At 50.5% G+C, this 27786-nt stretch overlaps 1 protein-coding gene across 22 annotated transcripts; it reads left to right on the top strand.

Annotated features, from left to right (window-relative positions):
- The first annotated feature begins 1401 nt into the window (after nucleotides 1-1401).
- Nucleotides 1402-27494, top strand: PLA2G6 (phospholipase A2 group VI). Of its 22 annotated transcripts, none has more exons than XM_073326211.2 (17): nucleotides 1402-1483; nucleotides 6228-6471; nucleotides 6773-6988; nucleotides 8935-9115; nucleotides 11263-11450; nucleotides 12446-12542; nucleotides 13796-13978; nucleotides 14344-14452; nucleotides 14849-15010; nucleotides 17076-17166; nucleotides 19280-19443; nucleotides 20021-20171; nucleotides 20369-20505; nucleotides 22147-22301; nucleotides 23021-23188; nucleotides 25993-26066; nucleotides 26306-27494. In XM_073326211.2, exons 2-17 carry the CDS (start codon nucleotides 6263-6265, stop codon nucleotides 26448-26450), a joined length of 2430 nt encoding a protein of 809 aa, XP_073182312.1. In that variant the 5' UTR covers nucleotides 1402-1483; nucleotides 6228-6262; the 3' UTR covers nucleotides 26451-27494. The 22 variants fall into 22 exon arrangements, 21 of the variants coding, with proteins under 21 accessions (XP_073182312.1, XP_073182174.1, XP_073182294.1 ...); XM_073326073.2 differs by lacking the exon at nucleotides 1402-1483 and adding an exon at nucleotides 1521-1620 and having other exon boundaries at nucleotides 2304-6471; XM_073326193.2 differs by lacking the exon at nucleotides 1402-1483 and adding an exon at nucleotides 1524-1620.
- Nucleotides 27495-27786: the final 292 nt, after the last annotated feature.

Below are 27786 nucleotides of genomic sequence, written 5' to 3'. Positions count from 1 at the left end.
AAATCTATGACTTTAGGAAAGGTAATTGAAATATTTTAGTTAACTGCTCCCCCCCCCCTTTTTTTTTTAAAGAGCAGGGGCTTTTGTCTCAGAACGAGCATTTTAATTGTGGTTGACAAAATACAAAACCTGAAAGATGTTCAGTGGAAAGGTCTATCTGTGGTAGGAAGGGGGCCTGTTTTTCCGGTTCTGGGTGTTTTAAGATGGAAACATTTTCTGACACTGGACATTTTTTTTACCCAAAACTGAAACATTTTCACAGAAAATTGTAAGGAAGTAAAAAACAGATTTGCAAAACATCCAGGGGAGAATTAATTGTCCTTTCCCGGCCCTGCCCAGCTCAAAGCATGAGACTGGCAAGGAGGCCAGTCTCGGTGCTTCGAGCTGGGTGGGAAAGGACAATTAATTCTCCCCCGGACGTTTTGCACATCAGGGTGCAGGGCTGGGGGTGCTGTGCAGCCCCCATTGCCATGCAATGACTCTTGTCCCATCAGAGAAATCAGGGGTGGCAGGAGGTTGGTCTCCCCATCACAGAATCTAGAGCCCTCCCCCTGCCACTGAACGGGAGAGTCATGAAGGCTCTATCAAAATGGGGGAAGGTTTTTAGGCCACTGTCTCTTTAATAAAAAGAAAAGGAGGACTTGTGGCACCTTAGAGACTAACCAATTTATTTGAGCATAAGCTTTCGTGAGCTACAGCTCACTTCATCGGATGCATATTGTGGAAACTGCAGAAGACATTATATACACAGGTTTCAGAGTAACAGCCGTCCTTGATTTTCATACACATTGTGAGGAGAGTGGTCACTTTGGGTAAGCTATTACCAGCAGGAGAGTGAGTTTGTGTGTGTGGTTTTTGAAAAAGGGGGGGGGGGGGTTGAGAAAACCTGGATTTGTGCTGGAAATGGCCCACCTTGATTATCATACACATTGTAAGGAGAGTGATCACTTTAGATAAGCCATTACCAGCAGGAGAGTGGGATGGGAGGAGGTATTGTTTCATGGTCTCTGTGTGTGTATAATATCTTCTGCAGTTTCCACAGTATGCATCCGATGAAGTGAGCTGTAGCTCACGAAAGCTCATGCTCAAATAAATTGGTTAGTCTCTAAGGTGCCACAAGTCCTCCTTTTCTTTTTGCGGATACAGACTAACACGGCTGCTACTCTGAAACCTGTCTCTTTAATGGAGGTGTGTAGGTGCGAGGACTTCCTCTGCCCCTGACAAAGATGCCCGTCACGCTACCATCATTTTTTCCCCTTACTTCCGCCCCGCCCAAACATGGCCGCCGGCGGAACGAAAATCACCCGGGCCCCAGCTCCTGCCACCTCCTCCGCCCAAAGATCGGATGGCCCCTGTGATTGGCCAGAGGGCGGGGCGGGGCGAGAGAGTGGAGGAGCGAGCGCTGTGGTTGGCGAAGAGGGGATCACGTGGCGTTGCAGTGCTTTGGGGTGACGGCTGACGGGCGGGTAGCCGCGAGCGCTGGGTGAGTGACTCGGCCGCGAAGCGAGTCTGGGGGCGGGGCCTGGGCTTCCCGCTAAGGATTGTGGGGGTCCGAGGGGCAGCCGCGGGGCGGCGGCGGCGCCACTCTGAGCTGTGGCACGCGAGAGGTCCGGGCTCGAGGTCCGTCGGTTCCGCCGGCGGGGGGCGGGGGTGCCAGTCAGTGCTGCCGTGCGGGGAGCTGGGCTCAGCGCCCTCCCCCCCCCCCGGGCCTGCGCCCTGGCGCTACTTCTCCGGAGTTGGCGCTGCCAGGCGGGCGGCTCCCCGGCCACCCCAGCCCGTGGCACGACGCCACAGCCCCTCCTCCGTGGCTCCCTGTGGGCCCCACGGGGTGCTGCCCCCTTCCCTGCCTGGGGGATGGGAATGAAGCGCTCCCCCCCCCCCCGCTCTGGCCGGGGCAGGCGTGGCCCCGAGTGGCCCTGGAAAGGGGGGATTTCCAGCCTCCGCTGGAAGGATGGCGCCGGTGCAGGGCGGGGCCTCGACACAAGGGGTCAGACTGCAGCGAGGCCAGTGGGTGTCTGTGGGGCACAGCGAAAACCCCACATGCCCTTCCTGGTGTGAACGACAGGCTAGAGGGGAAGTGCGCTGTTAGTAAAGGAACAAAAGAGCCACAGCTTCATGTTTGCTTTCCTCTTTGGGGTGTATGTGTGGGAACTGGTTTTCTGTTCCTCTTTTTGCATATAGTTAATTTCCTATATCTTTTTTCATAGGATGGGTGGGGATAAGAGACTACCTTGTGCAGGTTGTTTATCTTGTGCTTACACTCTGTTTCCTTCTCTACAGTCAACATTTTTCCTCTTTTCTAGAAGTGAATCCAAAAAAGAAATCTGACTAGCAGAAATTTTCCCCGCTTCTCATCTGTCTCTGGTTTTTCTCCAACTTGGAAGTGGCTGGGGTTTGTTTCAGATTTCTTTTGGGAATGAGGTGAAATGCTGTGTTAGATACTCTGTTTCAAATTTTCCTTGTACTGCTATTTAACATTGGCCTGCTAAACCCAGGGCTGTGAGTTCAATCCTTGAGGGGGCCATTTAGGGATCTGGGGCAAAAATTGGGGACTGGTCCTGCTTTGAGCAGGGGGTTGGACTAGATGGCCTCCTGAGGGCCCTTCCAACCCTGATCTTCTATGATTTGGTCTGTAGATCCTGTTTTTAGGCTGTTAGGTGTCCCCAAAAATTATGTGCACAGAAGCTGTTCAGTATCTGAACTCACCTGGCTAACTTCCCCCTCTTGCTGGAAAGGGAGGACCATTGTCTAACGGTTACAGCAGAGATCTGGGTCCCTGTCTACACTAAGGAAGTTTTTAAATATGTCCCTTCATTGCTAACGCCAGTTCAGCTCCGCCTGTATTAGCAACATTAGGAGCCCTAGTGTAGATGTGCTACCCCCATTGTAAGCACTCTGTCAATTCCACCTGCTCTGGATATTCTCCAACCAAGGCCATAAAATCCTCCATCACTCCTTTCAGCTGTTCTTTCTGCCAGGCTGCGAGGTTGTGGAACCCAATTTTCTCCCTTAGCTGGCATTTGTATTGGGGTTAGGGTGTTCTTAGTCTAAATTATATACATAGTAGAAACTAGTTGATCTCTTTTCTTGCTTTTAGGTTTGGATTTTTTCTGACCATTCAGTTCTCTCTGTTTTGGTAGATGGAGGAAGATGTAAGGGATCCCTTCCCTGACAAATTACATGGTGGATAGCCACAGTCTGTATAATGCAAGAGAGATGAGGCCTCCTCAGATCCCGGATGCTTTTTGTCTGAGAAGGGGCCTGTGAAACTCCATTCTTGTCCCTTTGCCAGTTATTTTAGAATTGGTTTTGCCCTGGATTGATTTAAGGTTCTCCTGGGATGTAAACAAAACTCACTTGGCTGTTGTCTCTGCTTTCCATATGCTGGTGCAACAAGCCTCAGTCCCTTGTCATCCTTTAGGGAACAGTATATTAAAGAGTTGATGAATCTGCATCTTCAAATCAAACTTAGAGTTCAATCCCATGAATTTTCATCCTCCTAAGGTCCTTGTGAGCCTCATAGAAACTTACTTTTTCTTGCATCTGTCATTTTATGGCTATAACATCTGTGAAGAAAGTTTCAGAACTGCAGGCTTTGATGGCATCCTTATACAAATTTTCAGAAGGATGAAGTAGTCCTAAGCCAGCCTCCCAAACACAAGCGTGGTGGTCTCATTTTGTTTTAAATCAGGTAGTTTCTATGCCAATATTCTTCCAAAATTCTGTGACCTTCTGGGTTTAGCTTGGCTGGATACAGTGGATGTGAAGAGGGGCCATTGTTAAGTCATTGTCAGGGCAAAGTCTTTTAGGAAATCCTCAAGATTGAGGGTGGGTGGGTGGCCGGCCATTCCTTTCAATCTAGAAGTGAGCTAAGCAGACCAGATTCAGTGAGCTGTAGCTCACAAAAGCTTATGCTCAAATAAATTGGTTAGTCTCTAAGGTGCCACAAGTACTCCTTTTCTTTTTGTGAATACAGACTAACACGGCTGTTACTCTTTAAAGTTCTCAGACTATGTCCTTGCTGAATTCCTTCTGTACCAAGAGGACTTAATACCCCTTCTGCTGGAATCTAGCAGCTACTGTTGAGCTGGAAGGCTGCTACCTAGAGCCTGACTCATACCTCTTCTAAGTGCTGTATTCTTGATACCGATTTGTGATCAGATTGAAGGCTGCGCACAGGAGAGGAGTGTTTCAGTCTCTCTTCAGTAAGGAGCACGCCTCAGTTCTCTTCAAGTGGATGTGTGAGGAAGTAGGATCTGGAAAGGAAAAAAAGTAAGGGCTTGTCTTCATTTACGGCGGTGCAGCTGCAGTGCTTTAGTGAAGACGCTCTTACACTGATGGGAGAGCTTATCTCGTTGGTGGAGTTAATCCACCTCTCTGAGAGGCAGTAGCTATGTTGGTGGGACAAGCTCTCCCGCTGATATAGTTGTGTCTACATGTGGGGGTTAAGTTGGCATAGTGTCACTCAGGGCTGAAGATTTTTCACATCCCTGAGTGATGTCATTATACCGATATCTATCGGTAATGTAGAGCTGGCCTAAGTTTACTTACAGAAGAAACTTTTGCCCACGTAACGTATTGTCTCAGTAGGTCCATACTGACTTTCTCTCCTCCCTACTTCAGAGATTTAAATTAAAGATTTAACAGACACTATGTGCCCATGTCAATACATACCAATATTTCAAAGCGGCATGTGGTGAAAGATTAGGGAGCTTGGTGGGGACCAGGGCTGTTTTATAATCAGGGCTGTGGGTGGAGGAGCAAGGCTATGTATAGCAGGGAGAGTAGCTGGGCCATGCATGGAGAGAATGGGTAACATGGTTATGGTGGACTGCAGCTGTAGGGGCCACCGGGGCAACTGACTCAGGACGGTGCGGGGGCATCAGGGCTCTGGAAGGGGATGTATCAAGGCGGACAGCTGTCTGAGTATCAGCTTTGATGTAGACTTTAAAAACCTGGCAACTTTCTTAAAAACCAGTTAAGGTGGTTCAAGTAACTTCCACAAATATAACCATAAAAAAGCCAGCAAATCCCTAGTTAAGTCCTAAGCTATCTCATGCGACCTACAGCCATGATTTCACCTTTTCTCCTCTGCCTCACCTGCAATATGATGCATGTTTTGTGCAGAGGAGGAAGTTGGAGGAGGCAAATGCAACTTTTAACTCCCTCCACAAGCAGCTGTTACAACACATCAGCGGACAGGCTTCCTCATTTCGTCGCCTAAATTAAGTCTACTAAAGAGGTTAGACAGTAACTTCCCAAAATGATGAACACTGTACAAACAGCTTGCACTTAAAAAAGCCAAATAATTCTCTCCATTAACAATCATACAACAGGACACACGTCAACCATCAACTTCAAGTCTAGGCCATGCCCACAGCCATCTACTTCTACACACTAATTTTATACTCCAAACATCTGTTTCATACCACTCCATGTGGTCCAAGTTAAAAGTTGCATCTTTAGGCCCCGATAGCAAACAATTTACTGCCGTGGGTAGTCCCACTGGTAATAAAGTTAAGCCCTTATCTTTGCAGGATTGGGGTTTTAGTGTGGAGGTTGAGGGAGGCGACAGAAGTGATGTTGGTGAGGTAATGTGAATAAGGCAAAATCATGGCCGTAGTTTGCAAGGGCTGGCTGAGGACTTAGCTAAGGGCTTCCTGACTCATCTTATGGTTGTATTATGTTTAAAGCACTGAAATGGGACTCAGGAGATCTGGATTTGATTCCTGGCTCTGCCACAGAAACCCTGTGTGACCTTGGGTAAGTCACTTTAACTTGTCTGCAGCTCAGTTCCCCATCTGTAAAATGGAGGTAATAGGCCTGGCCTTTCTCCCACTCCTTGTCTGTCTTGTCTGTGCAGATGGTAAGCTCTTTGGGACAGGGCCCATCTCGTAGTACAGCACCCAACACAGTGGGACCCTGACTGAGGCTGAAATTTCAGGGCCAGGCAGTGCCTGCTAGAAATCTGTTCAGCTGATATGTGGGTACCAACTCTTCAACCCTCACTCCGCATTGCACACATTTCTGAGGGAGGATAGGGATGGCATATCTTGTCTAATGGAATACATGAAGAGTCAATGGACTCCTACTGAGACAATGCGTTGTGGGTAGGGAGTGGGGAGCTGGGATTAAGGTCACTGAATGGAAGTCTTGGGGCTTTGCTGGGTATGGGCAGTAGGGGAAGGTACTGACCTAGGCTGAACTTGAACTCTGATTTCTTCCAGGGTGAGGGGAAGCAGACAGTTGATTTCCCCAAAAGATGCAGTTTTTTGGCCGACTTGTAAACACCATCAACAATGTCAGCAACCTGTTTTCAAACCCTTACCGGGTGAAGGAGGTGCCCCTGGCAGAGTATGTGGCTCACACACTTCTGAGAGAGGAAAACAGGGTGATCCTGTATAAGAACAAAAACGCTCACTACTGGGACTGCCTGCTGGTGAACCCCCAGAGTAAGCTGGTCGCCTTTCGGTGAGTGACAGATGACCCTTTCCTCTTCTGGACAAGTTTTGGAGCCAGAGTGGAGATTTTCTGAGAACAGGGAGAGTGGTAGCATGGGCAATGGAAACATCTTTCTGGCTACAGGTGCTGTCACTGGGGACAGGATGCCCAACCGGGTGAGGAGTCCTTAAGAGTGAATGCAGGCAGGAGGAGAAATGCCTAGCATTAGGGTGTGGAGAATCAATATGTCTCCCTAGTGCTAGGAGGATTGGCTTTTGGCCTATATTGAGGGGAGCTGGGCTGTATTCTCATTCCCTTTATTCTTCTCCAGGCTCTTCCGGTTAGACAATGAGACGGAAGCTGTTGAGCGCTTTGAGCAGTATGCCAGGCGGCTGCGCCCCTTCTACGAGAGCTCGCCACAACCCCTGCAGCTAGAGGTCCTCCAGCAACTAAGTGACTGTTTCCGTAACCACCCCCACTGGTCCCTGGCGCATGTGGCAGTGGAGACAGAGCTTCTGGGGAGTTTCCGACACAATCGCATCCTAAGGCAAGGGCTGAGGAGTTCTCCTGAAGGAGTATCACTTGGAGTTAGCTCAGGGCAGGAATGCAGTTCAGGCCCATGCTTTCAAGGTCAAGCACCTAAATCCATATTCCAGCCCCTAAATAAATAAAAATAAATAAAAGTGAGCTGCTTCTTGGAAGAGCTTGGGTCCTGCAACTTCCATGGACCTCGCATTGGCAGATAGTGGCCTAAATGCCTAGCTTGGCCAAATGATGGGTGTGATAACTGCTTACATAAGAACAGCCATACTGGGTCAGACCAGAGGTCCATCTAGACCTGTGTCCTGTCTTCCAACAGTGGCCAATGACAGATGCCCCAGAGGGAATGAATACAACAGGTTTATCAAGTGATCCATCCCCTGTCGCCCATTCCCAGCTTCTGGCAAACAGAGGCTAGGGACACCATCCCTGCCCATCCTGGCTAATAGCTATTGATGGACCTATCTTCCATGAACTTATCTATATCTTTTTTGAACCCTGTTATAGTCTTGGCCTTCACAACATCCTCTGGCAAAGAGTTCCACAGGTTGACTGCGTTGTGTGAAGAAATACTTCCTTTTGTTTGTTTTAAATCTGCTGCTTACCCATTATTGAAGGGTATAAATCTAACACTCACCATGGGAGTTGCTAGTGGGCTTTGAGCTCATTACTGTCAACACCAACCTCCTGCATTTGAACTGAAGGAATAAATCCGGTAGCAGTAGTAAGGCTGTTATATAATCTACGTGGACCAGCCACTAGAGGGGGTTGTGGTACGCTGTGTCATGTTACATAAGCAACAAGAAAGGAGAGGAATTGTCTTCCTGGATCATAAAGCCTTCCTAGGCTGGAAATCACTTTGGCCTAGATCATGGGTGGGCAAACGTTTTCGCAACCCCAGTGTGGCCCTCGGGCCAAACTGTACGGAGGGCCAGATAGGGAAGGCTGTGCCTCCCCAAACAGCCTGGCCCCCATCCCCTAACTGCCCCCTCCCACTTCCTGCCCCCGACTGCCCCCCTCAGGACCCCCAACCCATCCACACCCCCGCTACTCCTTGTCCCCTGACCGCCCCCTCCCGGGACCCCCTGTACCCCTAGGATCCCACCCCCTGTCCAATTCCCCCTCTCCCCTGACTGCCCCAACCCCTATCCACACCCCTGCCCCCTGACAGGCCCCCCAGGACTCCCATGCCTATCCAACCCCCTCTGTTCCCCATCCCCTGACCACCCCCCCCCCGATCTTCTGCCCCATCCGACTGCCCCCTGTCCCCGACTGCTCCCCGGGACTCCCAGCCCCTTATCCAACCCTCCTGCTCCCTGACCCCTTACCATGCTGCTCAGAGCAGCAGGAGCTGGCAGCCTGGCGGGAGCCAGCCATGCTGCTGCTCTGGCTGTGAGCTGAGGCTGCGGGGGAGGGGGGACAGCAGGGGAGGGGCCAGGACTAGCCTCCCCATCCGGGAGCTCAGGGGCCGGGCAGGATGGTCCCGTGGGCCGTAGTTTGCCCATCTCTGAGCTAGATGCCCCATTCCCTTTCAGCATTGATCTGGCGAAATGTTCAGTGTGGGCAAGGGGAATTAGGAACTGGATAGCTCAGGGACTGAGGGGTTAATGCAGGAGCTTTCTCCTCTTGGTCATTGGGTACAATCTAGCAGAGGATGCTGCACATCAGGAGGAGGAGTGTTAGCCGTGCTATGTGGTGGTTCCAGTCCTGGAATAGCAGGAGGTGCTAGATGGCAGGAATGAGTGCTTTGGCAGGGCTGTGAGTGGAGGAAGCTTGCACACCACTTCCCCATGCTCTGCCATGGGCTGTCAGCCCCTTGCTTTCACCAAGTACATGAAACAATTAGTTCTAACACAGTAATTTAGGGAATCTGACGCAAACCTCTGGTAGGGTGTTGTACTGAATGTCCTCTCTCAGGGCAGGGGCCCACCTATTTACTCTCTTTTGTTGCAGCTGTGTGAACAGCACAGAGTGCGAGGATGGCTGTACCCCACTGCAGCTTGCCTGCCGGAAGGGAAACATGGAGTGTCTGTGTGAGCTGGTGGAGTGCCATGCCCGGCTGGATGTCACTGACAAAAATGGGGAGACAGTCTTTCACTATGCTGTCCGAGGAAGTAACCCTGAGATCATAAAGGTGAGGGCGAAGCAGGGGGCTTTACAGCTGGCTGCTGCGTACTCTTCCTACCACAGGGTGGGGGTGAAAGAAAGGAACCCAGTGCTGTACGTCTGGAGGAGATAGAAACAAGGCTTTCCACATTTGGGGGAGAAAAAGCCAGATAAATCTGCTGCTGCAGGAGGACAGGAGGGTGCAAATCTTTGGCTTGATCTCAGCCCCCCCCGGCTTCCTCCCTCTTCAGGGACTTTGATGACTGCATGGCTGCAGAGTTCTTCAGGACTGAACTCTAAAGCCCAGAGTGCTCTGGGACAGGAGTAAAACAGGACGAGGTGCAAAATGAGTGCACCAGAAAAGACTATTTGCATCTACTTCTGGCCTTAGGCCAAGAGTTCCCTTTCTTGCTTCCATGGTGCCTATAGCAACAGAAGACCAAATCAAGTTTCACATGGCCTTTCATGGTGGCTGAGGGTTAAAGCCTAGCTTGAACCATTCCTGTCATTTTTCAAAGTCTGCAGAGTCTGTCCTTAAACCTGCCTCCTCTTGATTCAGGTGACATGACAGTCAGAGCTGTGTGTGGACAGAGTCTGACCAGACCATCATTTCTCTGGGTCCTTTTTTAATTACTATGGTATGTTGGCCAGACTGGCTTGACAATGCAGACCCTTATGGACTGAGTCAATGTGGTTCCTTCCTGCTAGTCTGATGGGTTAGTGAGAACAGTGCGTTTACACAGGCTAAGATTAAGGATTGTGGTCCTGAGGTTTTGGTGGTGCCCATAACTACCCTCTGGATTTGGTCTGAGTATAGACCTGAGGGCTACAGATGTGCTTCTGTTGTTGCTCTGTGAGATGACTGATTGCTGTCCATAGACAAGTGCTCTCTGCACTGTGCCAGAGCCTGAATCTTGATGGAAAAGGAGACAGGACACTGACAGGTGGCATTGGAGACTTTTTTTGCTGGCTGTTCCCTATTCTTATACCATCCAGGAAGGGCAGGGCTCAGAGTTACAGGTGGCCGAACCCTTGGATGGAGGAATGTGTGTTTCTGGTCTGTGGTTACTTTGAGATGGGTTTTGTGAGAAGAGGTTCTGGAGTCGAGTGGGGGCAGACTGAGTTCTCAGTGTGATTTGCAGTCCAGAAATTTTCTGCTGGGCTTGACTTTGCTGCCTCTGTCGCAGAGGAGAGGGAGGAGCTCTGCCGCCTTCACAGCCCTGACGTAGGTTTGTAGAAATTCCTCAGGGCCAAGTCTGGCTGTATCTGATTGCAGTCCATGCCAGCACCACTTGAGTTTTCTTCCTCCTGGCTTTTTTTTTTTTTTCCCTATGGCAGGTCATTGGTGATCTGTGTGGGGTGAGAGAAGGTGCTTCAGTGCTGGTATTTCTATGGCTATAGCCAGATAACCTTGCAGCACTTCACCATTTCTCCTACTTCTTGGCTTTTGAATTGGGTAGTTTTCTAGAAGTTAGTCTTGGACTTTGGAGGAGTCCAGGAGAGTTTTGGGACAGACCATGGGGGCTTTCTTGACTTGTGACAAGGAAGGTGGGATGAGGAGGAGGCCTCACCACATCTAGGGTGTTGGACTTTTAAGGGACCCTAAAAACAATCCTGATTTAACGGGGCAGCCTCTCCATGTTACTGTAATAACAGCAGCTTAATGGGTTTGCCCTGAGATTTTAAACGGGATTGACCTCCCCCAGGATGCTGTTTACCCTTTGCATCAGCAAAGAACAGGGAAATTAAACTATCCAGATTCACTTCCTGCCTCTCCAGTGGGTTTGGGTTTCCTGCAATGGGGGTAGGGGTGTGTGGGAGGGAGTGTCAGGTTAACAAACAGACCAACAACACCGTTTTGTTTGAAATTTCCAAAACCAAAGTCTTGAAAACATTTCTATTTTGTTGATACTTTAAGCAGGATCTGGATTCACGTTCTAACCTAAGCTTGAGCCAAAGGGGAGAGCACAAGGTGGAGTAATAGACTTCCCAGTTGGACAAACAAGGAGAGTTTAAATAACCACCAGGATAGACTTGTGGGGTGGTTCTAGGGTAGGGGATGAAGAGGGGGACAAGCTATACCATTTATGATGAGTCAAATGCTGTCCCCAGCAGCAGTCCTCAGAGCCTGGAGAGAGAGAGAGAGAGAGATTTTGCTGTTTAATTTCTTTTCAGCTCCTGGGCAAAAAGCCATCTGTTGGCTTGAACCACCTGAGCAATCAGGGGCAGACGCCTCTGCACCTAGCCTGCCAGCTGGGCAAAGAGGATGTGGTTCTGGCTCTACTGAAATGCCATGCAAAGTGCAACATCATGGGGACACTGGGCTACCCCATTCACACTGCTGTGAAGTACTCCCATAAGGGGTAAGTGTTCACCTGTCTTGTTGGAAGGGTCCTGCCTACAGGCTTGGAGCCCATGTGCTCCTCCCTGGGTGCGTGCTCCTCCGTGCTGAGAACTATATCTGGGTATCACTGACTGGCATAGACTTGCCTGCCCCTTCCCAGTGCTTGCCTATCTTGTCGGGATAGGAGTAACAGCAGGATAGTGCTCACTGGCTGAGACTCTGCCTAGTACCCGTTCGCCTTGCTTGGAATGGAACTCTATGGTTGATGCCTGGCTAGCATGCCCCTTCCTAGTGCTCACTTGCCTCCCTGAGAATGGGCACTCTTAAGACGCCACATGCTGGCTCAGATCCTGTGTGCCCACTATCATTGTGGGTTTGCCTTTGAGGATGGGCCAGCCCCAGAATGTCACCCGCTAGCACTAATGTTCTGTTACCTCCCAGGTTCAGTTTGTCTTGCTAGCAGGGCATGACCCAACGGCCTAGATTCCAGGTATCTTTTCCCAGTGCCTCTATCCTCTCTGCTGTTGATGCCTTTGAGGAGCAGTGGGCGCTGTCCAGGGTTCTCTGCTCGGTGTCTCCATCAGGTTCCCTTCGTTTGATCCTTTGACCTCACTCCTGTCCCTGTTATCTCATTAGTTGTCCCCCGGAATCATTTGGCTTCCAGGTCCTGTGGATCCTCCCCTTAGGCTGGGGGGAGGTCCTTTAGCAGTGCGTGGACTTCTGCCCACCCACTTCCTGGATCCGAATAGGATCCTCTCTGCTAGTGTGGCCCATTGACTCTTAGCTCCTCCTCAGTCTAAGAACAGGGAGCACTGGATGCTTTGCTGTTCAGGGGCCTGCCCAGGTCACAGAGCATCCCAGGTGGGGTGGAGAGACAGAGGGCTGTTAACCCACAGTTCCTCAGTGTGGGCTCTCAAGGATGTGATGACCCCTGCACATTGTTGGCAGGCTGGGGTCTTTGTCCCCATCCATGACCGTTCCCTTTCCATGCCTCCATCTCATTTCCTCCTGAAGGTGTGTGCGAGCCCTTCTTGAAGTGGATGTCAATCAAGTTCAGTTCAAGGACCCCCACTACGGAGCAGCTGTGCTCCACTGGGCCAAAAATGCTGAGGTAAGCAGAGCTGATGCCAGGCAGAGGGGCAAACTGACAGGCATGCCAGCATGCCACTCAGTCACACTGGACTACTTCTTCTCATATGAAATTCTGCTCCCCTCCCCCCTGTTAATTCCTCCAGCTGGAAACGTTCACCTTCCTGCAGGTTGCTGCATGTGTGATTCTGTTTAGAGCACAGTAACCTAGCAAGCCACCTAAAAGACAGTCGCTGGTCACCCACGACTCAGATTCTCAGGTAGAGCAGCCTCTTTCCCCAGGCCGCTTCCCATGGTACTGGTTGAGAGAATCAGTGCCATCAACAGTAGGGGGAGAGAGCTGTGGACCCTCACAGTGAAATGGGCAGATCTTGGTACTGGGTAACCTTGGTTATTGGACTGCCAGCTTGTTCCCCTTCGCTCTCTTTCTGATGGAGTAATAGTGCTAAATCCACCTCTAGGGTGGAACATGGCAGCTATTCTGTGCCATCAACATTACATAGCAGTTTCTAAGATGGGAAACAGAAGAATAACTTCTCACTGCAGGGGAATTTTAGCTAGACAAGTTATAATCACCCAGAGTGGAAATTGGCCTGCCAATTCCCAGAATTCTTGTGAAAAATGCCAGGGGAGCTGGCATAACGCCCCCCTGGTGCCATACTAGGGCACTGATTCAGGCCTAGTTTAGAGAGGAGACTGCCTCTTGTTGCACTGCCAGCACTCCTTCCTCCAGCATTTAGGTTTCTCCTTGGATGTCTCCCAGTCAAGAACTGAACAGGCTTGAAACTGCCAGGCTCATAAGGTGGGACAGTGGAAATAAACAGGGGGATTTTGGCAAAATCTACACACAATCTTCCCTCAAATGTGCCAAGGATTTTAATCCCAATGGGATCACATTTTTCATTTAGCTCTGGCTCTGCTTGGCCCCATTCCTGTGTTTTGTTGTAAGACACAAGCAAGACATTCAGAAGCATAGGTAAGGTCGTTAAAGTGAAGAGCTGTTTTGGTATCAAGTATTTAGAGAAACCTCACAAGATCCTCCTTGTCACAATTCAGATGCCCAGGGCTTTGTAGCTGACACTTAACTGTTAAGCCTTGTCTACACTAGTCTTTGTTTCTTCCCCCATTGCTATCATCAGCTTCTCAAGCACTCACTGCCTGGCATCTTCTACCTAAGGAAGAACAGGCTAGTTTGCCCACCCATGCTGTTGTTCTGAAGCTATCACGCTTCCTTGTTGCTTTCTCTCCCTTTCTTCCTATGCCTTTGGGGCACAGATGACCCGGATGCTGATTGAGTATGGCTGTGACGTGAATTCTGTCAGCAAGACAGCAGACATGGCTTTGCACATCATGGTCAAGCGGGGGCGTTTTGACAGCGCAATGGTGCTGCTGACGCACGGGGCTCTTGCTAATGCCAAGGGGAAGGATGGCAACACCCCGCTGCACCTGGCCATGAAGGTGAGTTTCTCCCAGGCCACAGGTTTTCACTTCCCAGGGGATCTGACGGAGACCTTTTCTGCCAGGCCAGGGCATGAAAAGAACACCATGGAGCCGCCCCACCATTCCTTTTTATGAGAAAGGGGTTAGTATGCACAACTGCTCTCTTCTATGCTTCTAGCTGGGTTTAAATGGTCCAGCTGTGCTGGTGCCCACACCAGGAACATCACAGGCCCTGGCCCTCAAGTGGTGGGAAGGAGATGAATTCATCAGGATGCTCTTAATTAGCAGGAGCACCCAAGGACGAGAGCGACAGGGCCCAGCAAAGGCAGCGGCAAGCGGATGAAGGGAGCGTTGCCTATGACGAGATTTCTTCCTTCTTACAGCAAGACCACCTGGAGACGATCAAGGCCCTCATTGTGTTTGGAGCAGATGTTGAGATCTCCAATGAGTTTGGAGAGACACCAGGGCTGGTGGCTGCCAGGACTAGCAAAGGTGAGCTCTGGGCAGAAGTGGGGAAGAAGGGAGCAGGAGGTAGAAGTGGAAAGCCAGACACTGCCCCTCTCCAAGCCACGCTGTCAGATGCTGCAGGGGCATGATGGGGAGAGGCAGGGCAACTGAACCACCAAGGTGCAGTCCCATCCCCGAGCACACCGTGTACACAGTGTCTACCCCATAAAGCAGCTGTGAAATGCAGGGTCAGGGATCCCAACAAAACACAAGCCCTAAAATCTGGTTGTAGAAGGGTGCACAAAGTATGATCGCTACCTCACTTCCCATCCCTCAGTTATTGTACACACACGGGACTGGCTTTCTAGGGTGTATGGAATGACCCTGTGATTTGTGTATTGATTTTTCTTTTTAATATGTGCGACTCCCCCACCTTGCAAGGTCCTAACCGGAAGGTGCTCTTAGGCCTGCTGCAAATGGTAGGGATGGAACGCTGCCACCCACCTAGCCCCGAATCCCCCCACATGGCATCCACAGCATCACTACCGCTGTCCACCTCCCCGGAAAGACCACCGCTCCCACGGAACAACGGCCACAGTTTAGGTAAAACCTTCCCTGGCCTTGTCTCTCACTCTCCTCTCTTTGCAGTCTTCTCTGAGAGCTTCTCTCTGGATTGTGCTGCACTTTTGGGGTTCTGTCCCCTCTCCCAGCTCTCATTATCTTTAGTACCTGTCAGCCTGCTCCCATTTTTCCCAGGATCAGGTCTACCCTTCTCTTACTTTCCCCAGTAAAACTCTCTATAGATCTGTTTGGATTCTTGGGTACACCCCTGCAGTGCACCAGCCCGAGGAGGAGAATTTTGGGGTGACTGGCCACACACCCCTGGAATAGATCTGGGATCTATGTCCATCCCCATACCCTGTGACACCCTCCCCCATCCATCTGGAAAGGCAGAAAAGAGCTCAGCTGAAATTTGTCTTGAGTTTTCCATTCTCGGTTGGTGATGGGGCATCCTGAGTGTGGGGGAGAGGTGGGGAGGAATGAGACATGGGAGTGTCTGGGGCCCAGATCCTGAAGTCTGAAAGCTAGTGGAGGGAAAGGCTGAGGCCTAGGGATAGATGAATGTGGAAAATGAATTCCCTTCTCACCCCAGCAGAGGGGCGTCTCTCTAGGCAGTGATAGGGTCTTGTTGATAAGATGGAGCAATGGATGTAGTAGAAGGACAGAAAAAGAGGAAGTACTTACCTGTAGTTCTGCTGCTCTGAAGAAATGGCCATCCAGGATTCTCACTCCAAGCTTAGTACCATTCCTGTGTGGTTTCTCCAGAGAAAATGGATTCATCTCACCCCAGCAGGTGTGTCTGTACCTCCCGGGGTTCCACTGCTGGAGTAATACAAGGAGGGAAATCCAGGGCTGAATTCCCCTCTTCTCTCAAGAGTGGTGGAGGTCTAGGTGTGTCCTTCCAGGATTAGGCTTCTGATATATTGACAGAACAGGGCTGTTTTTATCAGGGACCTGAGTGTGCGCTGAGAAATCTCATCCAGTGCTGAGATTCCTCCAAAGATCCACTGCTTCCTTCTGGTCGCTGGCAATAATGTATTTTTTCTCCTCCCCTGTTTTTCTTTTGGTTTCACAGGCTGGCACCTCATCTGGGCCAGGTTGCCCCTGCCCTCCCCTCCCCCCCCCCCCCCCCCCCCAAATCCCAGGTTGAGGCCTGGGATACAGCTGCAGATGGGTAGTAAGGAGGCTCCCAGACCTCCATGTCTGTTATCTCCCAGGGTTAGATTTAGGTTTCTTTCTCATTTCCTGCGGCTGCTGGGACCTGCCTCCTCTCTGTCTTACTCTGGTCCATCTGCTCCTCTGCATCTTTGTTTGAAAGCTCTCTGCCTGCCTGCTCTCGGGGATTTGATTTCTGATCCTATTTGGCTTGGAGTCTAAGGAAGGGGTGAATTGGTGGCACTGCATGCAGTGGCTTGTCTGCTCAAGGGAGGAGGGGCAAAGAACTTGTTTGATAGGGGTGGGAACTTGACGTTCTTAGTGTTGATATAACATGGTGCAAGGCCTTTGCTGGAGGGGTGGAATGTGTCCGTACCAGTAACCAGCTACCGGGGGACAGAAGAGAGATGGCAGAGCGATGATTAAGGACTTGGCTTATTGTGATAGAGAGCCCACTAACTATAACTTTGCTAAATAGTGACTTGAGGCGATATGACAAGTATCTGTCCCTCAGGAGTGCTAGAAGGGTCTAAATAGCAAGGAGATGTCGCTTGGATAAAACCATAAAACTTTGGTTGGCTGTTGTGAAGTATTTCCTGATGGTGAGGTCTGTGTAAGTGCGAAAGAGTTTCCCAAGGGAAGTGGTGGAAGCGTCGTTGCTTGGGACGTTGAAGCACTGGAGATTGTACTGCAGGGAGCAGGTCTTCGCTGGCAGGGAAGGGTCAGGCATGAAAGGTCTTTTCTGCCGCCGAGCTCTTTGAGATGAGGGCAGAAGGGTGGGAAAGGGAACTAGAGGGATAGGGTAGAAGATTAGAGGGCAGTGGGGGAGCTCTAGGGATGCAGGGGACCCCGGAGGAAATCTTCTCACCCCAGGTGAAGCAAAGGCACTGTTTATGCATATTCCTCTCCTCCCTCTACGACTCTCTCCTGCTATCTGTTTGTGCCTCTCTAGGTTACGACAGCATCATCCATATTTCCACAGCACTTGGCCACTTGCTGAAGACGCCGGATGTCGTGGACTCTACCAGTGATGCAACGAGAACGTAAGCTAGGAGTGGAACTCATGGGACAACTGCATGGCTTGAATACGGGGATGGGAGGGAGTGAATTTCTCCTCCCCCCATTATGCATGGCACCCTCATTCCTGGAACAAACCAGAGTGCCATGCAGGGGCTCATGCGCATGTGAGGTTCTCTGCTCTCATTGTCATTGACTAAAGTCCCATGCGTGGCATGCCCATGTGTGACCCCTCTCCCCCTGCTAGTGCCCAGAGTCACGCATTGGCCTACACCCCCAATGGAACCCAATCTGGGTGATTAAAATCTACCACCTCTGCACTCACCATCACCCATTTAATGCTGTTGAGCAGCTAGTGCAGGCTTTGGCCCAGCCCAGCACACTGACTTGATGGCTGCAAAGCTCTGTGCCAATTTCTGCACCATTTTGGCAGTATCTTGATGCATGTGATGCATCTGTCCTGTGTGGGGTAGGGAGGGGATGCACAGAGATTGCATGAAATGCAGGGGGAGTGTTGATGGAACACTCTTGCTGTGGGGGGAGGTGTGTGATTGAAGGGCAAGCAGCAGGGTCCTGGGTGGGGGAGGGGAATAAGGAAACTGTCATCAGCAAATCAAAGGGGTGGTCAGTTCTGTGTATGCTTTGTTGTTTTGAAAGGAATATTGTATTAAAACAAGTCGTGTCGGAGAGAAGGAATCTGAATGGCTGGTGACAGTCACAGCTGTGGAAGGACAATGGCAGGCTTGGGAGCTATACCCGTTTGTTCCAAAACCTGTACTAAAACACACACGGCAGAAAGAATGTCATCAATGAATCCCAGTCTTCAAGGGAAATAGCTCCCACCAAGGGATGGGTTATACCAGAGTCCTGCCCAACTTGGGAGCCATAACTCTGGGCATCGGGAGAAATTACGCTGTATGCCCAGTCCTCTCAGAGGCCAGAGGAGAGGAGCAGATCCCTGTCTGTCTTGAGGGGCCGAAGGCCTTCTCCTCCTCCCGGTTCTTCTGAGATGTGCATGGATTTCATATCGCCAAGCCCCGAGGACTCAGGCCCTAAATTCTGTAGCAAGGCCCCTGGGTTTCCATGGCACTCTGGGGCAGCAGATTGAGAATTGTGTGGTAGCTTCTGGTAAGTGTGTGAGAGCGGAGGGATTGTTGAATTAAATAGGAACAGGATTAAGACAGTGGGCCCCCAGTGTAATTTATTTGAATATTAAATTCCCTCTATTTTACAATGCATTTAAATGTAAAGGGCCAGATCCCCAGCTGGTGTAAATCGGCACAGCTCCATTGAAAGGGATGACATCCTGTGCCCCACCAGAATGCACTGTTGTCCCTAACAACACATAGCTGCTGATCATTGGAGTGGGTGGGGTGACACCAGTTTACACCATCTGGAGATCAGTCCTTTTGCTACCAAGGTGCTGCCATCTTTTGTTTGTCATGGCAACATGTAACTGCATTGTGGGGGATGTTGCAGGGGGAAGGTAGAGGTTTTGGTGGCTGGGATAGATAGAGATTTTAGTGCCTGGGAGATGAGTTTGAGATTGGGGGGGGGACACATTAGCTGGGCGTTTCTGCTAAAATGATCGCTCATGAAATAGTTCACAACGTTGACAGGGCAGTGATGCTTTCTTTTGGGATATAAGACAGTGTTACATCTGGAGACGGGAAGGCAGCTCTCCACAGAGAGCTTTCTTTCTTTTGTCTGTGTGAGGCTGCTGATCTCAGACCTCATAGAAAGACCTTGTTTAGCCTGGGCAACTCTCCCTGATTTCCCAGGGGATGGTATCTGAAAACAGGCGATAGGTGAGGTCTGGGAACTGATCATGGTGGTGGATGGCTGCTTTGGCACCTGAAAGGGAAAGGAGGATGTTTGAGGATGGTTTGGCAGCTGAGAAATCAGTTGGGTGCTTTTGGGGTTGCGGGAGGGTTTAGAAATTGGGAGGAGAGCTGGGACACTTGAGGGGCTGCAAAGAGGTGCTGGGAGAGAGGTTGGGGCATCAGGGAGGGGGTTCAGGATGCTTGAGAGGAGGCCAGTTTATAGAGGAATGTCATTCCTGTCTGCTGCACTGAGCATACCCTATGTTCTAATACATAACTTAGCCCGCATCTTCCTGTTCTCCTGGTCCCTCTCAAGGTACGATCGCCTCCTGTGTCTGGATGGAGGGGGCATCCGGGGCCTGGTGCTCATCCAGCTTCTCATCGCTATTGAGAAGGCTGCTGGCCGACCAATCAGGGAACTCTTTGACTGGATCGCAGGGACCAGCACCGGAGGGATCCTGGCACTGGCTGTTGTACACGGTAAGGGACGAATGGGGTGGCAGCAACGACCCACAGGCACAGCCGTTGCTAAGCCTGGGTCAGAACGGTTTCTCGGCATGTGGAGAACAGGGCAGGCAGGAGAGGCGGGGGCTGCAGCTCTGTGATCCTGTGGCTCTGGGAGGTTGCTACCAGCTGAAAGGGAAATGGGATTTTTTAAGGAACAAATGCCAGAACTCTGGTCGGTGTTTGTTCCTCCTTGGAAATGATCTGACCTGCTGTTTGGAATTTGAGAAGTCACACAGCGGACAGCAGTGTTTTTGGCAACCAGGTGTTCCTGGTCTTCTCCCCACCAAGGGTCTATGCCCAGGTTCCTTAGCTCTTTGTTATTATCTGGAGAATCCTGAGGAGTGAGCTCTGAACTTGCCCTCCTCCCTCAGAGGCTTTCTGATAGACAGAGCTCCTGCTCTGGGTAGACACTGCAGGGGCTGAGTGTGATGCTGCCACATCCCCCCCTGACCCTGTGGAATTCGAGCTCCGATTCCCCCGGGTCTGGCTAGTTCTGCTTTTCTGTCTGCCTCCCACTGCCTGTTACAGCTAGTTCCGTTTTGTGTCTCAGGGAAGCCGGTGGACTACCTGCGCTGCCTGTACTTTCGCATGAAGGATGAGGTGTTCCGAGGGTCGCGGCCGTACGAGTCGGAGCCCCTGGATGAGTTCCTGAAGAGGGAATTTGGAGAGCACACCAAAATGACAGATGTCCAGAAACCGAAGTGGGTCACAGCTGGGGCTGCGCTTACTAATAATCTCTGTTGAGATTGTTCACTCCCCTCCTTTTGGCAGGCTCTGGGGTGAGGCGTTCAGCCAGGCCACGAACCAGATCAGGAGGAGGAGGTTGATTCAGAGGCTGACAATGACTACCCAGATTTGTTTCAACACCAATCTTTGTTTCTCATTTCATTTCCCACAGGGTCATAGTAACAGGGACCCTGTGTGACCGGCAACCTGCCGAGCTCCACCTCTTTCGGAATTACAAGGCACCAGCGATGAAAAACAAGCCTGATGTGAAGACAACGGACCCCTTCAGACCACTGACCAATCCAGAAGGTAAATGCTTTCATGCACCAGAGTCCACTGCGGGGAGAGGGGGAGAAAAGGGGGGGAGGTGGGGAGAGGTATGTCCCGGCAGTGGGTTAGTCTCTACTTTAACGATCCTTGGAGCTTGCTCCCGTTTCGCAGGCTATGTCTACACTACAACCGGGGTCTACGCTCTGAGATCGATCCATTGGTGGTCGATTTAGCAGGTCTAGTGAAGACCCACCAAATCAACAGCAGATCGCTCTCCAGTCGACTCCTGTACTATCCCCGACCAAAGTTGACGTGAGAGTTTCTCCTGTCGACCCCCCCACGTTGTAGAACTTGTGGTAACTCAACCTAAGGTACGTCGACTCCAGCTACGTTACTCACCTAGCAGGAGTTGCGTAGCATAGGTCGACTTACCACTGTAGTGTAGACATAGCCTTAGTCTCCCCTCTCACCTGTCCTGCCTTGACTGTTCATGCTTTCTGCAGCAATAAGCTGTAGCACACTGGCCTAACCACCTGGGCATATGTTCTGCCACTCTGCAGAGCCGCAAATTCAGCAGCCACTCTCCCTGGTTCTGTGGGAGAAGAGTGGTGCAGAAGGGCCGCCAAATTTTTGGAAAGGGGTCAGGAGGATGCACCTTCCTGAATCTATGTGCAGAGGCGGGGGCACGCGGGGAATGTGTCTCCACAGATTTCTGCCTTCCATTTAGCAACATCCAGAGGGGCTGCTGCAGACTCTGCCCCACAGGGCATTGGGGCTGGGCAAGGCCTGGGCTGCCTATTGTGGGGACACCCAGTGGGGAGGAGGCAGAGGGTCCCCCTGGTGGTGACACTCACCACGTGTCCGTGCAGTGCAGGGAGGGAGGAAGCAGCAGGGTGTGGGGCTGCAGGCTGAGCCTCTCCCTCCGCCCTGCCCCCCCCACTACATAGGGCTGCTTTTCCTTCCTTGCTGCTGGAGTCCCAGCGCTTCCCCCTGCCTGCTTTGCAGACTGCCCTGTGCGAACGCTCCGGGCCTGTTCCCAGGGCAGAGGCCACTCTCCCACTCCTATAACGGGCTCTGCCCAGGGGAAGCTGCTCCCCATACACAGCAGTGGGGCTTGCCCTGCCTTCCATTTAGAAACAGCTTCTAGATCCAGAGGTGATGCATGGGGAGGTCACATGCCTCCCCTCACCCCACAGAAACTTTAAATTGTGGCCCACCCCAGTATCAACAGTTATACATCGCCTCTGTCTATAGGGATGGGTTCCAAAGGGACATCTCCATCCCTCCTGGGCTAGTGAATGAATCTATTACATACAATGGGCAAATTCATCCCCAACGTAACTCTGCTGGCTTCAGTGGAGTCCCAGCAGAGATGAATTTGGCCCATTATCTTTAAAGGAGTCTTGAGTGGTGGTGGGAGGGGAGATGGGTGGGAGAATATTGCTGGGTCGTCATTTACATAAGCAGTTATTCTCCCGTGAATCCAGGCAAAGCCCACAGTGTTACGAAGAAAGAGGGCAGCGCTAACTGGCGGAGGGGGCCTCTGAAGTTACAGATCTCTCCCCTTTCCCCTCCTCCCAAAATCTTCTGTCTTGCTTCACCATTCAGCAGCGTGTGTGTGTCTGTCCGTGGTGACACAAGAAGTCAGTCAGTCGTACGCTCTGTCTCATGTTCCCACAGACCAGCTTGTGTGGCGAGCTGCCCGCTGTAGTGGTGCGGCCCCAACGTACTTCCGACCAATCGGGCGTTTTTTGGATGGTGGGCTGCTGGCCAATAACCCCACCCTGGATGCCATGACGGAGATCCATGAGTACAACAAGTCCCTAAGCCAGAAGGTGAGGATAAATCCTAGGGCTTTAATCGCTACCTGGGGGATTTCTCCAGCATGACTTTACAAGGGGGTTTGGTTTGTAAATGACTCCTCCCTGGGAAGGGGGCTGTAACTGGTGGCTCTCTGAGACCAGGGTCCTGTGTTTAGCCACCAAGCAGGTAGTGCATCGTAGACAACGGCACTGCGATCTCCCCAGATCTCCCCAGCACAGTGCTCCAACCTGGCTGTTGTAGGAGGGTCAGCTCATTCTCTGTCCATGGCTTTTTCAGTTCTTAGCCTCTCTGAGGAGGCAACAGATAGGGCCAGTTAGTGCTAATGTGGTGATGGCTTTTTGCGTGATGCTGGTGGCTGTGCTCTAGGCAAAAGGCTGGGATTCCCCCCAGTTATTTCCACATGGGATGTTTAACGGAGGTTGATGACTGTCCATCACTTCCAACATGGGGTTGGATTGGCTGCGAAGACTTGGAGAGGGTTCTGGATCAGGGTGGGAGAGGCGTGTGTCTGAGTTATTGTGCAGGAGGTGTGGGGGCTGTGGGGAAATCTTATGTAATCCTCAATCTCTTGAGCCATACAGGTCCCCAGTATTATCAGCTCAAAGATCTGGGCAATGGAATGGGGACAGCAATTTATGAATTCCCCCCCCCCATCCTGTTTGTGTATTTTTTGGGGGGGGTAATACTGTGGATTCACGCCAACAAAAATTTGTTTCTCCATCCTTCAAAGGGGCAGAGCCAGAAGGTGCGGAAAGTGGGAGTGGTGGTCTCCCTTGGGACGGGGAGGCCTCCACAGGTCCCCGTGAGCTCCGTGGATGTCTTCCGCCCCTCCAACCCCTGGGAGCTGGCCAAGACTGTCTTTGGGGCCAAAGAGCTGGGCAAGATGGTGGTGGATTGTGTGAGTAATGGGGAGTGGGGTGGATGGGATGAAGCTGTGGAGTGGCGCGGGGGGGGGACACCTGAGGTGGTTTCTGATGCTAAATCGTACTATTTTTAAAAAGAAAAGATGCTCAGTTGGGACTTACCAGGCTGTTACCCTTTAAATTCCAGCGAGGATGTGGGGATCACCTGTGACATCTATTCAGAGAGCTCCATGGACCACTCCCCATCATACAGCACTCAATAACAAGGGTCTTACTCCCTAGCAAGGTGTCTACAATCACTTTCCATCCCAGCTGCCATCATTCTCCCTCTTGGAACCTCCTTAAATCCCTTGTTCTCTAAACTTTGGTGAGTCCAAATTACTGCAGCAAAAACCTCTCCCACACTTTAGAAAGCGGGTTGAGTAGTGACATGGGAATTGTTACGCCGTGCTTGTGACACCTAGAACTGTGAGCCACCGTGTTACCCCTCTGCCTTATCAAGGGCGAGAGTTTTGGTGCTGCTAAGCTCTATGTGTGTCAGCTCCCTGACACACCAGCCTGACTGCCTGGCCAGCAAACTCTTCTAAACTCTACTAGTCAAAACCTTTCCTTGCAGGTAACAGTCAGTGAACCCGAGTTCCCCAGAGCTGTCTCCCTGCAGTGTCCGCCCCTCTCACTGGACACTCATAGAAGTTACTAAATTCACTCCTTCCATGGGCACAAAGCACACATCAGCCTGTTAGATTAGCTGTAGACTCACATTTCTCTTTAATCCACACAGGACTGAGATGACTTCTTAATAAAACAAGAAGAAATTTATTAACCAAGAAGAGATTTAAATAATACAAAGCACAAGAAAGAGAGATGGGTGGTTCCAAACAAAAAAAAGAAAACCCACACAAGCTGCAGTCTTTGCCTACGCCATTTTCTTTCTTACGTCAAGTTACCAGGAATTACACGTTACTTACATCGTTATCAAGTATTGGCCCTCCAACTTTTACAGCCTTGAAGGGTGCTGTAACATAGGTCCCCTCACTGATTGATCACTAAAAAGGTCTCTCTGCTCCCCTTATATTACCCAAAGTCCATTGTCTCTGCCTTGAGAACCAGGAAGGCTTCCTGGGGTTTCTGTCCCCCGGCGTGATTGTTAAATGATCTTCTCCTTACTTGTTTAGCTTGATGGCTTTGTTTACCTTATATATAAACATACTTGCATTGTCCTTTGCCTCTAACCATGCTTGTCATGTGGGTAAATGCATATTCCTTTGTCTAAGGCAGGCTGAGTTTATACACTGCCCCCCAAACACATTTCAAGACCATATTTCCAGCACACATCTGTAACAACATGATGTATGTACATCCTGTACATACATCATGTGGTGACTATCGGGACCTGTTTGTCACCAGTTTACATATACCTTCCATGACACCTTTTACATACATATTATGACAGTGTACTGGGGCAACGAGTATGTCAGGCCTGATGAGAGTTACAGTATGGGTGGTCCTCTGCCAGCTGTTATTGAGGGGGTCCCAGGAAAGCCGGAATGTTAGGGGGTGAGATCGTTTGAAGTGGCCCAGCTGAAAGAATTCTTCCGATTTGGCACTTGTATCCTTCAAATACATGTAGATTTGCAAAGGGGTTAGGTGGATTACCTCTGGGAGCAAATGAGAAGGTAGGATAACCAGCAGGGGGCAGAATGGTGTAAGTATCAAACACAGTCTGTCAGTTAATCCTGCAGAGCGTTTGTGTGACGGGTTGTGGAGCTGGGTTAATGACACCATAGCTGAGAGTATAAAACCCTTCTTTGTAAACCTGATTTTTTGACACCAGCCACCATAATCTTGTCAAACAAGCTGCTTTCTGCCTGAAATTTTATATGGACGGTCTATTGGCAGAGGTGATCTTGTGTGTAGAAAGTTTGTGGTTGACCAGGTGAGCCTCTCCAAGTGATCGGACACAGAGGACCTAATTTTCAAAGTGGGGCTCCACAATTTTTTGCATGCAAAAATGGGTACCATTTACTTATGGGTGCAAAATTCCAGTTGCAGAATTGGAGGCCTGGTTTAAAAACTAAGCCCTGAAAAGTGGGGTATTTTGCTTTTAGAAAAACCTTCTGTATTGCCCTCATGATCATTTGTCAACATTAAACAAATTGAGGAAATTCCTAAATAAAAACCATTGTAGTAGAGAGAAGATTGGATATGTCTCTCACACAAACAAGCACCCCTTAAACAACAACAAAGCGTGGAATATTTTTGTTCACAAAAGCTGAATGCTTGAAAGGAAAATTTGGAGTTAAGGTTCCCCAAATAACCTTAACTTTGACCCCTTCTCAGTCTTATACCTACAGACCAGAAAACCTCTGTGGAGTTTGTATTTGCCATGAGCTCTGCATTTCAGGTCTCATCTGAAAGGTGCCCCAGTATAACTCATAGGGCTCGTAGTGAATGCAACCCCTGCTGGCATCCTGCTCCTGGAGCAGAAGCCAGGGTACAAACAGAATCCGAGAGATTTCGCTGCTCAGAACCCAGAGCCTCCAACTAGAATCACCACCAAGGCCCGTTTTTGCACTTTTGTCTGCACACAAAACTGTGGAGGCCTGGGACACCAAAAGGATTAGAAGAGTGTGCTCAGCCCCATGGGGAGCTGCGGCAGGGCCTGTAGAAAGGCTCCCCTACATCATTTGGTGGGTAAGTTTCCAAAATGTAGTTTTCTCTCTCTCGGAGGCCTGTACACTGGGACTCAGTGCCAAGGGAGCCTGACTTTACAAGCAGAGGGATACAAGCATTTAGGTTGGTTTCAGTGACCTAAGAGTTGGCATGTTTCCCCCTGCAGTGCACTGACGCGGATGGCCCAGCTGTGGACCGTGCCAGGGCTTGGTGTGAGATGACAGACACCCTCTATTTCCGGTATGAGCTTTTCTTGGCTGGTGCCCTTCCACTCTCTCTGTGCTGGGCTATCTGTATGGTTGTCTCTCTTCCCATTGTTCTCCCCCTCTCTCAGAACCTGAGTGTGGCATGTGTCCCCCTCCCCAGGCATCATGTGGTGCTGCATTTGATGCTTGTGTCCCCATCCCTGCCTGTCCCTTCTTGTGTTGCTGCCCCCCTGTCTTCCCCAGTCCCACCTGGTGACATCTCGATATCCACAGGTTCAGCCCACTGCTGCACTCGGACGTGATGCTGGATGAGGTGAATGACGCGATCCTAGTGAACGCACTCTGGGATACTCAGCTCTACATCTGCCAACAGCAGGAGCAGTTCAAGCAGCTGGTGCAGGAGCTCCTCACCCGATGACTTTCTGGAAGACTTGAAGGCACCAGTGCCCAATCCTGACAGTAGTGACTTAGGAAGCGGGCAAGGAGTAACAGCCTTTGTAGAAGAGCCAGACTAGGGGTTGTCCTCGCCGTCAGACCAAGACATTGGTGGGAAGAATTCAGGGATCAGCGATATTAAATATGAAGCAGTACCCCGGCCCCATGCACACATGCGGTGGCAGCTGGGAATTTACAACTGGTATGGAGGCCTGAGTCCCCTGTCCTCAGAGTGCAGTCTCTGGTACCCCCCAGGTATGGGCATATTCCGTAAATCACCCTGCCCTGAATCTATCTGACAGAGCAAGGGCAGACCTCACACTGCTTCCTACCTCCTGAGCAGACCTTCTGGAAGGTAACCCTGAGAACAGATCTCCCTTCCCCTAGAATATCTCTGGTGCTGGCCCTTCCCACCCTGGATAGCACAATGAAAGTGAGGCAAAGACAAACTTTTGAGGGTTACTTTATCCACTCTTGCAAATGTATGTGTGTTGTGGAGGGAACTGGAGTCGCTACCCCATGTGGTCTGGATGGAGAAGGGGCTAGGAATAGGGTAAAGTCTCTGCAGTAGTTTTGGACCCAAAGTATTGTGATTGTTCTTTTGTGATCCGTTATCAGTCTTGGGGTGAGGGATGGGGGAAGATCTTCCCTTGATCTGTTATAGCCTGTGACTGCTGCCCTTTCCCTTTCTATTGCTTTAGTGCTCTTTCCACCCCCTCCCATCTCTCCTTCCAGTGTCCCTCCCAGTTCCCAACAGCTTCTGGCCACTAAGGTGGTGTGAGCAGAGCTGGGGGGAAGGGGATGAGGCTTCCGGGTTTTCAATGAATGTTTCCTGCTGCCTGGCCTGTGCTGATAGTCCTCACGCATGGGCTGAGATGTGGAAACTCCTCCCACTCCCTTCCCTTCCAGGGGTCACATGATGAGGAGCAAAATTCTTGCTTCAGCCATGGAACAAAGATTAAACCAAATTTATTGGGGGCCATTTATTGGCTGATAACACTGAATAAAAAGATAACGATGATTTAAATACTGTATTCTCTGTGATCATTTCCCGCTGTGGAATCTGACCCCTGGGACTAGATGGATTTCTGCTATTTCATTCTCCCCCTTCCCAGCTTTTCCTCCTGCGTTGGGAATTCCAGTGCACTCTTAAAAGGCACTCACTGTTTCTGCGTTTTGTTTAGTTTTTGATAGAAGTGAATTTATTTGCCTGTAGGAACCAGTTTGGAGTTCATCGGGTCATCTCCCATGTTCTCTCTCTCTCTCTCTCTCTTTTAAATCTCACATTGTTTTTGCCTTGCAAAACAAACTAACCAGTT

This window comes from Lepidochelys kempii, chromosome 1, assembly GCF_965140285.1.
Source record: "Lepidochelys kempii isolate rLepKem1 chromosome 1, rLepKem1.hap1, whole genome shotgun sequence".
NCBI classification, from domain to species: Eukaryota; Metazoa; Chordata; order Testudines; family Cheloniidae; genus Lepidochelys; species Lepidochelys kempii.
This window is presented reverse-complemented; position numbering and strand designations above follow the sequence as displayed.